We start from the raw sequence: 17,076 nt of genomic DNA, 5'->3' as shown, positions 1-17,076 counted from the left end.
CCTAATTACTTTAAATATCAAGGAATATCCTGGTTGCCTGTCCTCATGAAGCCATTTTCTGCATGTATCAGCAAGCAGACACCATGTGAAAATTACCATATTGTTAAATGGGGGATTATTGGCTAGCCATCTTAAAAAAAGTAGATGGGAAATCTGAAGAAAGCATGGGGAAACTCACAAGGACTCTGCCAGTTAAGGTCTGGGCTGAAATCATCACCCCTGCCCAGTCTTTAACAGAGGTCATCCAGCCCACTTCTGCTGCCACAACTTCCTCTTTCTCGTCTGTGGGTTTCAACTCCCCATCTGCCTGGGTCTCCCCATTGCTGGTTATCTTCTGGACCTCCTGTAAAATAGAGAGAAAGAGAGAGAGACAAACAGTTAGAATGGCAGGGGTTAAACTACAACAGAGTACCAGATAAACACATCATCTCTGTTTGCCGTCTCCCAGTTCAGTGCATTAGAAGCTAAAAACATACTACTGATGTTTTTTTTTTTTTTGAACATACTTTTTATTAATTTTACAAAATACAAAAAAGCAAAAAAAAAAAAGGTACATACTTAAACCCCTTTTCCACCTCCTTCCTACCCACCCACATGGGTCCTCCCCTGCCACAGAAGTATCCCATGTATGTGAACAGTCAGAGATGGTCCATTTTATGCTTGGGTTTCTGTCCTCCCCCCCCTCCCCTGACCCCAAAGCCCCCCCCTGCCACCAGGGAGCTCCAGCAAACCAGGGCAGTACGCAGGAGGACATCCATCCACCATCTATTGTCATACCAAAAAAAAAAAAAAAGAGAAAAATAGAAATAGGAAAAAAAGGGGGGGAAAAAAAGAAAGGGCGAAAAAAGAAAAAAGAAAAAACAATACAAAACAAAAATTTTTTCTTGCATTCATAGTTGTAAAACCATATTTTGTGGGCTTCCCCTCCCCCCCCTTCCCCGGTTTTCATCCCTTTTTTATCATCTGCAACAGTTTCTTACTTTATAAAAATACACCTTTGCATCTTATACAACTTATAAATCAATTGTTAACATTTTCATCTAATATTCAAATCACTGAGAAATCAAACTCCCATTTTCTCTTCCCGTGCCTAATTTTTTGTTTTTTCTCCCTCTATAAGCCTCCATATTTTCACATTTTCCAAAATCCATTCACTTTTAAAACTATAACTATTCTCAATTTAACCTTACATCCCCGATTGCCGGCTTCCCCCCCCAATCCAGCAAATTCCAAAATCAGCAGACCAGTTATAAACCTGTTAATCCATCCTTAATCACAACATCACTTTCCCTTCACCCCACCCCCTGTTTACAGTCTTTTGTCATCCAGGCCACCATACAGGACCCCTGAATTTCTTCTCTTCTCTGCATATTTTTTCCTTCTTCCCTGTGGGCGTTCTGGAGTTCCAATGATACCAATCGTGCCCCCCTCAAAAGCAGGGCACTCCATCCAACTTTTTGTAGAGTAGAGTCATCATTTTTTTCGTGGTGTGCTTCATTTTGTGTTGAATCATCACAATCCTCATCTTCTTCTTTTCCTTCCCCATCATTGTCATTCTCACATTCATCTTTTTCAGTGTCAAAAGCTTCATCTCCTAAAAAATCATATTCCGCCATCACCTCCTGGAATTTTTCCTGTAACTCTTGCCGTCGTGTCTCCTCTTGACATAACTCTATTCTTGTTTCCCACATTAAGGTCAAAACAGACCGCTGGAACTCAGGGGAACACTTTTTTGTTGACATATTTCAGTCCTGCCAAGGTCAAAACTTGTCACGTGGGGTGGAATATGATCACAGTTTATTTTTCGACTCCATTTTAACAAGCTGGCTGCATTCTTCAAGTCTTATTGACAATAAAGTTCGAACTCACATTTCACAAACACTTAAGCCAAAAAAGAAATTCCACAAAGTCCAGAAATACAAAGTGAAGTAAAATTTGACTTATAAATCCTGACAACTCACTGGGTTGTCTGGGCTGCCGGCTCCCGAGTGGAAAGGTTTTTTCTTAAGCTGTACCTCTTATTGCAGGGCGGTCATAAACCGCAGTCTCTCTCCCCTTTTCACCCTGCATCAAAGGGGAGATTCTCTTTGATGCCTTTGAGGGATCCTTTGAATTGTAAATCTTCTGTTTATGGCTTCGGGTTTCTATTTACTGTCTCTTTTGTTGCCGTGGGGGGGGGGGCTTCCTCTTTTCTCCCCTCTCTCCCAGATCCAAATTGAATCCAAATCATGAGGTTACTTACAGTCTTTTCCAATCGTTTTATTTTCGGAAGAATCCAGCGCTCTCCGCCTTCGGCTTGAAGCTTCTCCCTGCTAGAATAACGTTGCCGCTCAAAATGGCCCCCGCGACTTCTACCCTCCTCGCTCCGGAGCTCTTATTAGAGCTAGCCGAAGAGTTGGGGAGTCCGGATTGGGTCTGTGCCGAGCAAATTGCCCTCGGGACGCCCTTCCCGAGGTTCTAAGGGGCGCAGCGTCGCTCTCGCTGCCCTCCCCACTCCTAGCAGAGACGGGCCGTCTCGGAGACGAGACGAAGCCCCGCCGATCGACGCTGGCGCTGAACCCGGAAGCCAACATACTACTGATGTTAAGATGGACAATTAATGTCTCTGTGTAAAGTTACCCAATGCTTTTATATCCTCTTTACTGGGGATTTTTCCCCCCCTTCCCTTTTGTTTGTCTATTTTATAAATAATGCTTGCATTTTGGTAATGATATAAGTTATCACACACACACACAAGACAGTTATCACCACAACACACGGCGAGTGGGAAAATTATGTTCTTCTGTCAAATGGAAAACTGGCCTGCCTTCTATGGGATACGCAAATAAGAATATGTTAATGGCAAGTGCTTACTTTCTTACTTAAGAAGGAAGGAAGGAAGGAAGGAAGGAAGGAAGGAAGGAAGGAAGGAAGGAAGCCCAAGTAAAGCAATCAAAATGCCAACTTTGGTACAGCACACTTTCAGTCATGGCAAGTTCAGAAAGGCAACCACAAGCAGCACTGTGATAGGGGCAGGGAGGAAATGATGGCAGGAACTGTTGTCTGAACAATGCATCAATACTAAAGTGTTGGCCCTAGCAGGGAGGGAGATATCATTTGGGGTGTGCTTCAGGCACCGTCTAGGCCTGGCACTGCTTTCAACTTTGAGTTCTGCCCATTCTGTGAAATGATTATGAGTTATGGGCAACGTAAGGTGACCCCCACCTAAAAACTCCCCCGGTTGGCATTTCTCTTACCCAAGCTCTATGCAAATACAGTGAATGGTGTTTTTCAAAAGTTGCTAGGGAGATGCAGTAGGTATTTTTGACACCACAGGTGTCAGTTTCCTCTCTCAGTTCTCATATGCAATGTAGCTGGCACCTGGAATGTCGGCAATCTCAATACAGCCTCGTATTTGTACGGTCCTGTACGCAAACCTCAAAGTATGTACACAGACAAAATTAACCTACGATGTATTTTGGTAAAGTAATGATATAACACACAGTGAATGTGCACAGTAGTCAGGTGTTGTTTTAATTTATGGTTTCCTGAATGAGTTTTCCAATGAAGCTCACATTGGGCGAGTGTGTGGAACCTAAAACACCAAACAGAGTGGGAATGCAGAGCTGCCAATCTTCCAGCAAGCTGCCGGGTTGCCAAGGAGCCACTCTGAAAAGGGAGCTGAATGATAAATCCTAGGAACTCCTCTCTGGCTGTAAGCACTGTCCCTCACTGAGTCACCAGAGGAAGGGAGGAAGAAGCAAATTAAGAGGAGGCATTCTTGCTGTGCTATGCTGACTGAATCACCACTGACCCCTGCCATTCACAGCCAGCCCTCCTCACGGCGTCCTGCTGCCAGGACACTGCATTGCCACACCCAAGTTCAATATGCTTCAATCATGAACAGCACAGAAGATGGGGGGGAGAGAAACCCACCCAAATACTGTAGCTTATTTGTTCAGATCAGTAAGAGAAGTTCAGCTCCCACTGCCGCTTTTAACACTCATTACTGCTTCCTGAATATTTCCACAAGACAATGCAGAAAAAGCCGCAACTCGAAGGAATCTCTCACTGTGTTGGTGACAAAACAGCAGTAATACTGTATTTATTAACTATCCTAGCATAGTCAACATTTGAGTTGCCTGGTGTAAATAAGCAGCATCCCTCAACCCTTGTAGATGTCCCCAATGGCTTTAGGAAGCTCTGGATCTCACCAGAGGTTTCAGAGCATGGAACAGCAAGCCATAGCTTCATTCCTGTCACATCCTCCACAGATAAATCAATACTGCATCCATTGAAATGTTACTGACTTCTCCAGATTTTAATTTTTACATTGCAAGTTTCAAAACACTAATATTTCAGATTGCGAAGTTTTATTGAGGTGAAAAACTTCAACATTCACAGTTGGAATCCTTCCCAAACTTTTCCCCAAAATCTGGGGTGGGGGGGGGGGTATTAGAGTGAAAACAAATACACATTCTGTGGATGAATGAAATCTATGCATTCTAAGCATGGTAAGATTTGGTTTGAACAAGCATTTTCTTTCTTTAAAATGCCTGATTGATTGATTGATTGATTGACTGATTGACAGATTGATTTTCTATGTTGATTCCCATTCAACTGAATCCCAAAGCAGCTTGCAAACAATGAATAACAAGCAATTAATGGCTCAGAAATGCAGCAAATGTGTATTCAAATTGTTTAGATTTAGAACAGATTTATGATTCAGAATGATTGCTCATGTTCACATTCCATTGTGAAATATGAATAGCAGCATCTGACTGATAAAGTGAAATATACCATCATTTGCTCTGTGGCTAAAGCAGATTTCTGCCATACAGAGGAAATGAATTACAATTCAAATCAAAACTCTGTGTGCATGCGCGCGCACACACACACACGCATGCATGCACAAATCAACATCTGTGGCAAGGATAAAAGGCATGCTTCATTTTCAATTATGTATAGCCTTTATTAAATGATAAATATAGATCTGATGAATCAGATATTTTGCAGTCAACATTCATGAATGACACATTCCACAAAAAATTAGCCATCCTCTTGCTGTTTAATGAAGTCTCTACATGAGGTTGTGTGGGGTTTTAGGCTGAGGTTGAGGATGAAAGGCAGTTTAAGTTCTCCTTTACATCCATTTCAGCTGAAGTTGTAGATGTGCCTATAGTCCACAATAGATTGGATTGAAGGGAAACAAACTTAAGTGCAATCCAGGGAAGAGAGCAGTGCAGTTGGCAGATGGTTCTAAACCACCGAGCCTCTTGGGCTTGCCGATCAGAAGGCTGGCTTTTCGAATCCCCATGACGGAATGAGCTCCCGTTGCTCTGTCCCAGTTCTTGCTAACCTAGCAGTTCAAAAGCACACCAGTGCAAGTAGATAAATAGGTACCACTCCGGCGGGAAGGTAAATGGTGTTTCCGTGTGCTCTGGTTTCCATCACGGTATTCTGTTGCACCAGAAGAGGTTTAGTCATGCTGGCTACATGACCTGGAAAGCTTTCAGCGGACAAACGCCAGCTCCCTTGGTCTGAAAGCTAGATGAGTTACCTTTGACTGGACTTAACCATCCAGGGGTCCCTTACCTTTTACCTTTTCATCGAACTAGGGAGATGGTGTTCAGACAGTTCTGGGTGGGGTGGCACTTCCCATGAAGATTAGCCGTTTTGAGACAAGGGAGATGTTTTTCACCTGTGTTTCCCCTTTAAAACTCTGCATGACCTGGGATCCAGGAACCTTAAAAACCTCCTGCTTCTACATGAATTTGCCTGCGTGTTAAGAGCCTCATCAGAAGGAAAGAGTATTACGATGCCTGGGGAAGGAATCTTTTCCTTTGGAACACTCCCCTCCAGGCCTGTCTGCCTCACGCCCAATTTAATGAGTTTTAAGTACCAGACAGATTTCTTCTTAATTTCCCCCAGACAAGTCAAGTTGAAGCTACTTCCTTTTTTTTGTTTTACTGTTCCATTTGTTCTATGGTTGCAGCTATTAAAAAAAGTTTTAAGGTTGTTATTTGGATGTGGTGGTTGTAGCAGCTTGAAAATGTTTAAATATAAACACAGAAAAGTAAGTAAATGGCATTGCAGCCCTTCCATGACCCAGGAAGCAGGACAAGGGGTGGAGGGGAGAGATTTCAATAAACCTAGAATGAAGTTTTAATTGGTGCCTTATTTAGAGGCATGACAGGTACATTTTAAGCTAATACTATCTTTATGCAGTCTGCTTACCTGTTGTTTTGTAAAGTATTCATTATTTTAATTGCTTGATGACAGGAACATATAAATAGAGTGAAGTGGGAGGGTGGTGTATCTCTAGCGCTTGGTGTGATGTTATCTCTCTTACATTTATACAGTAAATGGGGAAAGAGAAACAGCCTGTTTATCAGAATACTTGGTTAAGCAGTGATGAATCCATTTGGGGGCTTGTGCCAGACCCTGAAAAATCCAATTAATTGGGGGAGGGGTAAGTGTAAGGGATTTTTATTTAATTCTCCAGTTTTCAACTTTCATTCTACCCCCATGGCGAAATCCAAAAGGAATTAAAATGACCAAGGACAATGCATTTCTTTTTCATAGCTTCCTGCAAAATGCCCAGGGTATGGGGTGCAGGGTCTAATTGTGTCCTCATAACAACCCTGCGAGGTCGATTAGGATGGGAGATTGTAACTTGCTCAAGGCCAACTAGTAAGCTTGGCAGAGATTTGAACCGAGGTCTTCCTGGTCCAAGCTCAGCAATGAATCCACTTACCTCCATGCCCTGATTTCTTTCCTTAATGGAGTAGCCAGCAAGTGGGGCAGGGGAGAGAGACTGTGCTGCTGACTTGCCTTCTCAGCACCAAACACCATGGCCACTTGCCAAGGAGAGAGGCAAGGTAACAGGAGCTTGCTATGGTGCAGACACAGCAATAAGAGCATCTGATTGGCTCTGCCACAGCTCCTACACAATGCCACTCCTCCTCCCAGTGTGCAACAGCAACACACACTGATGGGTGATGCTGATAACCCCAAGGTTGCAGGTTCGATCTTCATATGGGACAGCTGTGTATTCCTGCAATGCAAGGGGTTGGACTAGATGAACCTCAGGGTCCCTTCCAACTCTACGATTCTATGGAAATGGTTCTGGAGTGCACCTTTCCTTTGTTCAGAATGCCTCAGCCTAGGAGGTTGGGGAACATTTACTTGCCTTTTGCATAACAGCCACAGTTGCCTACAGGGTAGCAAGGCAATGTTTATTGCCGCTTGAGCACATGCAAACGGTTAAACGGAACTCTAAATAATTCAGCATCCAAGCCTGATTGCATCTTTTGGCACAGGGAATGACCTCATCCTGAAACTGAAAGCTCCAATTAAACTAAAGCTGAGAAATAGGATCTCAGGTTTGAATAGCACCATAACCATTTGTTTTTAAGACACTTCTGAAAGCACCAGGTACATATGTCACTGGGAGTTCCAGAAAATGTATACATATGGAATCAATCCAGTTGAAGAGTGGTGATCTACTGAGCTCACCCAGATTAAAACTGTGTCTATTGGTAGCACAGAAAGTGCAAGGAGGCAGGGGAAGGAAGTGTTTGCAAAACATTTTAGCATGAAGATTCTTTTTTAAAAAAAAAAAGCAGCAAAAGTGAACCAACAAATGTCACCTAACAGCTATGGCTGCTGGCTGACAAACTAGGTTACCGCCAGCCTCCCTCTGAATTTCTTATGTTCTTATTAGGTTGCATTGACGTCAGATATCATACTGTAACACCCCCCACACCCCGGTTTAAAAGGATTAATTATTGATACCCAGAAAAACATTCTTCTTTTCAATGCAGAAAGGGAAACAGAGAGCCAAGTGGAAAACACATCTGATGAAACAACCAAACGTTTTTTCCCTATAAATTATTCACAGGCTATGTAATGGTTGCAAATTTGGCGGCTAAAGAAAACCTGCACCCAAAAAAGATTTTAGTTCATGCATCCCATGCACAATCACTTGGCGGAAAGTCACACTTTCAAGCAGCCTTACTTCCCAGGATGTAAGGAGCCAACTAAGGTCAGCAATATGGAACCTCCAGTTCAATTGCCATCTTCCTCCAAATACCAACTGTTTGAGGGAAAACAATTAGGGGGAGGGCATTGCCTTTTATATGGTGACAGCTGATATGTTTTGATATGACCGTTTTTATATGTATGGGGGCTCCATGACAGCCCAGCAAAGTAACAGGAGTTGAGCAGAAGGTTCTGGGACAAAACATGAAGCCTTGGGTAATGGACTATCTACTTATTTTGATCTAAATATTAATGATCCGTCTATGGCTTTAGCCGAATTAAATGGCTTATATCATATCCTTCCACATGAAGAGAAACTTACTTGAAATGTGCATATGAGGGAAGGGGGACTACACACAAGCACACACACAAAGACAGCAAGAGAAGAACCAGCTCATCTGCTCATTATCTGTCATCACAAAAATGGTTATAGGAATAATTCAGAGCCTTAATTTCATCACAGGTACCACCATGCCAATGCCTCACCCTGCCAAGACTGCTGTTGATGCTGGTGTGAGCGCAATTTGGTGATGTAATAACACAAAACATTTGTTTTGAAATGTGACTCAAGTTCCTGTGACTCAGCAGTTAAGTGTTTGTGACTTCTAATATCACTTTTGAGTTGGTCCAGAGAGATAGAGAGGTTCTATCATTCCAAAAGAGCTCAGACTTTCAATTCAAGATCTAGGTACCAATACGTGTCTGATGCCCTCTGCCACAAATTGCAGAGAGAAAAAGGTTGTTACTGCTGTAAATACATTAATAAATCTGCAGTTTACATAATGTGTGTTAACATTTGTGGGCTGCATATATGCTGGAGTTCAAAACATAATATGGGCCATAATTCAACATAGCTAAAACCAATGGGCCTAACTCTGTTTTGGATTATGGCCAAGGAAAGATGTAAATCTTGCTGAACCCTGATGGCACAGTTTATTGACAGAATGGAATAGAAGTTTTGTTAAAGCTTGTCAGGTAAAAACAAGAAAGCTTAACCCTTTGAGCATGATTTCACCAAAATGAAGCGCTTGAAGCCATTTCTATTTTAACAGCAATTCTTAGCCATGTACTTCATTGATTTGGAAGGTTGCTTGTCTGCTTGCTATGCATTTAGACATCTCTTAAGATACCATAACAAAATTTTGCATGATGGTTTGTGAGATCAAAGAGCAGGTTTCCATCTGTGTTTGGACACGATTGGGCATCATTTTTAAATCAATATGGCAGACTGAATGTTTCAAAACTGCAATCATTTTAACTATTGATTTCAAAACTGCCCTGATGTTTTGGTTTTTGAGAATTCCCTAGCAAGACCGGGTAAGAAGCTGCTAGCCATTTAGAATGTATGAAACCCCAAACAAGCATTTTGATACAGCAAACTCTAGATGCAATGATAGTCCCTGTTTGAGAAAGGCTATAGTCCTTCATAACTCAATGGAACAAAATCACCACCATTGCTCTGATTACTCCAGCTTAGACTGCAGGTAATGTCACACTTAGAAGTACAATCCGTATTTTTTACTTTCTCTAGTGTACCAGAATGTGGTGCACTACCAACATAGGTGTTTAATAAATGGCTCAGTCTCTTCACAGGTTGGAACTGAATAAGCAAAACATTCTGGGAGGCTGGCTCTGACCTTCTCTTTTCAATAATGCAAGAAGAGGCCTGCTGGATCAGACCAAAGGTCCACATAGTCCATAACTCTGTTCTCACAGTGGCCAACCAGATGCCTGTGAGAAGTCCAAAAACAAGATCTGAGTGGAACAGCACACTTCCCACTTGCGATTCCCAGTGACTGGTAAATCAGGGGAGACTGCCTCTGACACTGGAAAAAAAGTACACATGGCTCTTTATAGCCTCATTCCTAAAGATACATTGCATAGACTTCACCATGTTCATTGTACCGTGGCAACAGTTTCAAGTAGTGACTTGAATGTCAGAATGAACCATCAGCCCCATTCCCTCCAACACGATACTGCTCAGCAGGAATTTCACATGTCAGGAATGCATATTCATGTCAGAATATGCCCTTAGTGAAGGTTACTTTGTGCTTTGCACACTGTTGATCCTGAGATTACATGGAAATGTATTCAACCACAACCATGTCCCATATGAAATGCAAATTAAATTAGGTTGCAGTCCTAACCACCCGAGAGTAATCCCATTGAATTCAATGGAGCTCACTTCTGAGCAGACATGGTTAGGATTGCAGCCCTAATCCACTAGAATTGTAGACCAAAAGTGGTAGTGGTAGTGTGTGTGTGTGTGTGTGCGTGCGTGCGTGCGTGCCTGCTTGCTTGCTTGCTTGCTTGCATGGACATTGTGGACTGTCTCTAAAGCTATGGTCAGACATTCAGCTCCTTGGTAATGTGCTCTGCATAATTCGGACAGCTAAGCTTGGGGAGAGTGTAGCTCTGGCTCCCATCATTTGCAGACCAGATCGTCATGCAGGGCTGTTGCCACAGCCTAGAACTTGCTGTCTCTATCAGGAAAAAGCTCATGATTGTTGGGCCCAAATATCTGAATTTGGCTCAGGTCTCAAAGTAGTTCAGATACTTTTGATCTAGGATGATGGCACCACTCTCTCTGCATAACCTAGTTTATTAGATAATTCAGATCACATTACTTAAAATAATCCCCCCAAAGCTCCCACCCAATTATAAAGTTGCAGCTGGAATTAAGAGTCAAAACCAGGTATTTAATTAGATCAAAGTCAGGACACTATTTAAATCAAATGTGGAACTATCATTGTTTCAGGGACCTAGTTACTGTGGCCTTTAGTGGTATTACATAAGACAATGGTTTACTGTTCACAAAGAGATTGCTCAGTTTTGTATGAGGGAGGGAGAGCTTGGCTTGCTACTTTGCTTTATAAAAGTTATAGCTACTTCTTCCTGCTTGTACAAATTATGACTGCCGAGTATAGAACCGGGTTCAAATTATGTTGAAATCTTTTGTGTCCACCCACAATTGTAGCATGGGGGAAAGGGCAGGTTTCTTCCCATTATTTCTGTTCCTGTTTGCTTATGGTCTGGATTGTGCAGGTGGCCTTGCTTGGGCTCTTTTTGGTACAAGAAGTGAAGTTGGAAGGTACAGTACCTGGAGCGGGGCTCTCTCATTGCTGGCCTCAGTACTCTGCAGTTTGTTCCAGATTGATTAGTAAAAGCCAGAAAACATTTTCAAATTTATATAAGCACTTAATCGACTCATACTTAAAACATATCTGATCCCTGTTAAATGCCGTTTAATTGTTGTTTTCCAACTCTGACTGGGTAGCCTTCATGCACTTTTGTTCTTCTGCTGGCTTTATTGTTTGCTGTCTAATTATTATTGCAACATTATTTTATGTTATATCGTCTGGAATACTTTGGCAGATGAGGACACAAATTGCAAAAATTAATTAATGAGGGTTGCAAATATTAAGCCAGGTGGTGGCAGTTGTTCATTCCAGAATGATTAATTCAGCATAAAATGAGCACAAATTTATGCAAGTTTTTCTTCATTGAAGCTTATGCAGGTGAATTCTCGTTGGATTGCATTTCCTGGTGGACCTGGCAAGATCCCATTTCACTGGTTTATCCAATTCCCCCCCACACACACACACCAGCCCTGGATGGCTTGCTTTGTGTTGCATCTTCATAGAGCCACTTTTGGGCAGCTGAAGAAACATGGGGAACAGGTAGGCTTGGAGAAGATGAAACATGGAGACAGCCTGAGTCATGGAGAGGGGGGAGCCTTTGTATATATGTGCCCAAAGAGATATGTGAAAGGAACAGTGATACTTGTGAGAGGAGCAGACATCATCATCATCATCATCAAACAACTGGCCAAGGAATTTTGACTGCTAGTATTATTTCCCCTGTGCATGGATACAAACACACCAAGACACCATGATGGCACAAAAGGGAAAGGGCATTTTGATCATGATCATGACATGAAAGAAACAGGAAGCAGCAGGATTAACTATCTCCATCTTTCTAGCCCCAAACGGCAACACTGTCATAAAGAAGGCGAAGTTTGTCTCACAAACGTCAGGAATTCTTGCAAATGTCTATTGTTGCTGGCCTTGACAATACTTAAAAGCTCCCATGGGTAAGGATACATAATTAATGGTGATATTTTTGTCACTTTTGCATCCTTGAGAAAGCTGACAGACAACTCTCTTTCGAAGCATATGGGTGCCTGTGAAGTCGCCCATATCATGACTTTTCTGATTGTTTTTTTGATAAGGATCACTCCCAAATAATAAATCTCAACCAGCTGCCTTTTACTGATTAGCTTTGGGCTGATTTAGCTGCTTATCAAGACTGACTGTGGTTCCCCAAGGCTGCAAAGCCAGTGATTCTCGAGATGCTGTGGTCTAACTTGTAGTTCTCAAGTGGCCTACTCTGGATTTAGCAAAGCGCCAACTCTCCTCTTCTGCCGTTTGCAGAGCAAGACCCAATACGTACAACTGTGCATGTAGGGCAAAATATCAGAAGGCAACACAGGGTATGGGTCCATTTTCCTAAAGTATGTCTTCCCCTAATTAACAATTAAATGGGCAGCTTAGGAGTTCACACATACACCTTTCTGTTCTGCAACAGCAGGTCGAGACAGTAAACATGGGCCCTTGATGGATGGCTTCAGTCCAGAACAGGCATCCCCAAACTGTGGCCCTCCAGATGTTTTGGCCTACAACTCCCATAATCCCTAGCTAACAGGACCAGTGGTCAGGGAAGATGGGAATTGTAGTCCAAAACATCTGAAGGGCCAAAGTTTGGGGATGCCTGGTCCAGGAGGTTTAGCTAGAATCTGCAGTCAAGGCATTCAAACAGCATATGGGTATACATTGATCTCATATCCTTTTCTAGATCTCTGCAGGTTTAAGTCTATCAAGAAATGTCTCATGTGAAGTATCTGTAGAGCTCCTGTCACAATGGATGTCTTGATTTGAAATGCAGAGCTTTCAGGCTGATTCTTGGGGAAATAATAATCATTATAAGAAAACAAGGGTAGATTAGTGAAGGCGAGAGGGAGCATTAGTAAGTCTGGAAGCAGGAAATCAAAAATCTGTTTCCATATGGCTCTTCTCACCGAGTCTGCTCCCAAAGCATTATAATGAAACCATTTGAAAACTACTACAAAAGGGGTATTATAAAAAGCCACATGTTTTGCATTATTTATCATGCTAATTACTGCAATAATACACCCAAAGAAACAGCAGTAGGTTTGCAGAGCACATTTGTAATGCCTGTCAGCACATGGCTTAAGCAGGTGCACTGAACATCAGACCTTCAGACTGTGACAAGCACTAGAGGCAAAATAAACTAAAAGGGAAGTGAAAAGAAAATACAGGCACCCATATAGGGCACAGGATAGTTGTAATGTGTCTGCACTGTTCCCAATCACTCACTGTCCAAATAAACCTGGAGGAAGTTTGCTGAAGATAATTAGAGATTTAGAAATGTACCCGCCAGGGTGAATTGTGGCAAATGCAAAGCGAGAGGCTCAGCGTTGGAAGCATGAGCCCTCTGCCATTCTCAGACTCAAGGGAAGTGCAGGGAGGTTCTTCCCTATTGTGACACTAAGTTCCAAAGCTGCTCCAAGTCAGTGGCTTCTGAGCACCACCTAAAAGCAACTTACCGGCAACTGCCATGATGAGATGAGCCTCTTTCCTGGCTGGACAAAAGGGCAAGAGTTTGTCCTTCAGAGGCAGACATCCAAATGCCTTCAAAGCTCAGTGAAGTCAATTAAGGAGCTGCACAGGGAAGCCATGAATTCAGGCTGGTTATCAAGGGCAGTCAAAAATGTGTGGACAGCTGTAGATAATATAGGTCAGCCTAAGGGAGATTAGAACATTTGCCTGGAGTTTCATGCCTGCCTCAAGCTTTATTTCCATCAGGTGTGCACTGCTGAACAGCTGATGAGCCAAAGAAGCTCCTCACAGCATCCTTAGCTCCCCTTTATGCCTTGCAATTGCTGACCTCTCCCTGCAGTTCATTATATGGCTTCAGTCATGGATTCCATGTCATACATTCTGTGGGGAGTTTGGGGGGCACACCTAAAAAAAGTAATGCAAATGTGTCAACACACATATTTGCAAACACATCTGTCTGTTGTAAGAGAGCTGTGATTTCCTGCTGAGCATATGCCTGGGAGGCAAATTTGAGGGTGTATGAAGCATAAAATGGCCCTAACAGACAAACCACATGTTCTGTGCCAGGCACCCCCAAACTTTGGCCCTCCAGATGTTTTGGACTACAACTCCCATGATCCTTAGCTAAGAGGACCAGTGGTCAGGGATGATGGGAACTGTAGTCAAAACATCTGGAGGGCCGAAGTTTGGGGATGTCTGTTCTGTGCAAACAGATGAAACAGAACATTGAAGGGAGAAAGGGAGAAAAGGATTTTGGAGGCAATTCATTTGGAGTGGAGCAGTGACAGAGCAAAGAGATGCTTAACTTAAAACAAAAACAAAAACACTGTACTGGCATTTAAAAAATGACTTAAATATATATTTTATGTTTTGACAATTAAGGAATATACACATTTTCATTAAATAAAATAAATAACTCTCCCCCTGTCTGCTACTTCTCCACTCCAAAAATGACCAGAGCCATCCTGTGGCAGACTAAATGTTTGTTTACTCCTATGTGGGGAAGAAGCATCCAGAAGAGCATTGGAATCATAGAAGTGGTGAATAATTTAAAAGTTAAGCATTCCCTCCCTTGTCCTACTTCTCTGCTTCAAACCTATCCCTCTCAAGATGGCTCTCCTTGCCTTTTTTTTTTAAAAAAAGGCATTAGATCTCAGTTACATGTTTCTGCGAGTATTGTGCACACAATGTCTCCTAAGAGTCGACCTAAAACCAGCTTACTGTAACTATGATTGATTTTTAAAAGATATATAAACAGGCCTATGCATTCACTTAAACCTTGTCTGTGTTGCAACATAGCTTATTTGCAGTGCTGTTTTTCCAGAAAAAGAGGTGCCGGAACTCACCGTGAACACCTCCCTCATTCTCTTAGAATGGCAACGGCGCCTACCCGAGAGATGCCAGAACTGAATTCCTGAGAATTCTCCCTAAAAAAAAAAAACCCTGGCTAATTTGTCTATCCAAAGTGAAGGTATTAAAATGTAGCTAGCCTACTAAACTACTTTTGAAGGAATTAAAATGATAGCAGGTCTGTTGTTAGGCAATTTAGTTTTGTCTGAAAAACAAGCAAATTATCCTGCTGTCACTGCAAATTACTCACAGCAGAGCAAATTTATCAGTGAGTTTAAAAATGAAACTAAAGATCTAGAGCCTTTAAGTAACAAAGAGATTTATCACTGAAAGACAGTGATATACACACCCTAAGATTGTTTGGTATGCATAGTTGAGGAGTGGGGGTGGGGAATACATGCGTCTGGCTTTTACAATTCTACATTATCAGTTAATTGACATTTTTTATTACTCAGCAGATGACTACCCATCCCATAAATTCAAATACTGAAATCTCTAAAAGCAAGACAATATGAGACTATTCCTCTTATACTGATCCACTGAGAACCGAAATAGATATGATGGGAGCAGGTTTGTTGTTTATACATGTGCCCAGTTCTCCTATAAAATGGGAGGCTGGGGTGTTTTGTTTTTCTTTTGTAAGGGGTGCACGGCAGAAACTTCACCTTCCTTATATCCCCAAGCTCTGTCAAGGCAGACACTTTTCACCCACCTGAAGTTCAGTAGTAGAAATGAATTGGGCTGAGGAGTAAAGTGCCCTCTGGAAACATCCTAAGATTCTGACTGGCTGAGTTTCCAGGTTTTCCACATCAGATGAAACCATTTTGCATTATATTAACTATCACTAAAAGGATAGCAAATCATATCTATGGATGGCCCAATTCAATGGCTTTGTGATGACTGGGACCCGGACACTTATCCAAATAACCTCTACCTCTCTACTGTATAGACTTGTCTGGGTCCTAAGATCCACAAGGAAGGCCCACTTGCTTTCTTGCATTTGGTGTGGCACACTGTGCAGTGCATTAGGTAGGATCTTTTCTGTACTGGCTCCCCAACTATGAAGTTCACCCCTCTGACGGGGTGAGTAGCTACCACATTACGAAGCTCCTGTTCTCTGGGGCTTTTGGAGAGACTTAAAAGTCATTCTGCTTTTAACCGTGACTAAAATCTGAAATCTGTTTGATCTGCTTCATCTGTAATGGTTTCATATCAGATTACGGGTTTTTCTTTAGAATTGCATGGTTCTAATAATTTGTGTAATGCTTTTAGATGTTATGTTGGAAAACCGCCCTCGATTATTTTTTCAAGGTGTGGCCTATAAACATGGTTAGTAAAATAAATATCTACACTTATGGACTTAAACAGGACAGGTAATTTGATTTCTTGGGTTCTTAAATATTTAATCCCTAAACATTTTTTAAAAAATTACATCGGGGCATTATACTTTAGAAAAACAAAACAAAAGACAATTGGTTTTTCTGCACTGCACAAAAAGATTCCATCCAAAACAGTTTGCAAACATGAAGAAGGCAGTCAGTAGCAGCAGATGGAAACCATATATGGACCTGGAGAGAAGAAACTAACTAAGCTCTGCAGCACAACTGCCCCTCGCTTTTTGAGATGGAAATGTTGAAAAGACAAACACTAAGGAAGCACAAAGTGTCCTGTATCAAAACTGAAATCAGAATTCGAGAATCCTCCCCTGAAACAGCTTGTACACAGGCCAACTCAATTAAATACCAAATAAAATTAAGCGCCAATTTTCTGGAGGCAGACTATGATGATGATGGCTCCAAGGTTTCATTCACTGCTCACTGCAAACAGGACTAGATAAGCCATTATGCTAAATAATACGACCACAGTGTAACAGGGACCACAGCAAAGGGGTAATTATATATTTTTTTAAAAAAATAAAAATCCCCGTTTAGAAAATGTGTCCATTTGCTTTCTGGCCACATGCCCGGAAAATCTATCATATTAGTGAAGACTAGCCAAGGTGAGGAGCAAAGGCCTGTTCAGGGTGCAGAAAGAAGGACTGGGTAGTAGGGCTACCCCATTGTTA

At 42.0% G+C, this 17,076-nt stretch overlaps 1 protein-coding gene across 7 annotated transcripts in view; it reads right to left on the bottom strand.

The window, feature by feature from the left end:
- Positions 1 to 17,076, bottom strand: part of LOC118096077 (calcium-activated potassium channel subunit alpha-1) — a 550,308-nt gene that overhangs the window by 407,024 nt on the left and 126,208 nt on the right. For all 7 annotated transcript variants that reach the window (XM_060275029.1, XM_060275027.1, XM_060275028.1 and 4 more), the window contains exon 2: positions 179 to 343. In XM_060275029.1, coding sequence (XP_060131012.1) covers positions 179 to 343 — 165 coding nt within the window. The remainder of the gene's footprint in view (positions 1 to 178; positions 344 to 17,076) is intronic.

This window comes from Zootoca vivipara, chromosome 5 (assembly GCF_963506605.1).
Source record: "Zootoca vivipara chromosome 5, rZooViv1.1, whole genome shotgun sequence".
Taxonomy (NCBI): Eukaryota; Metazoa; Chordata; class Lepidosauria; order Squamata; family Lacertidae; genus Zootoca; species Zootoca vivipara.
This window is presented reverse-complemented; position numbering and strand designations above follow the sequence as displayed.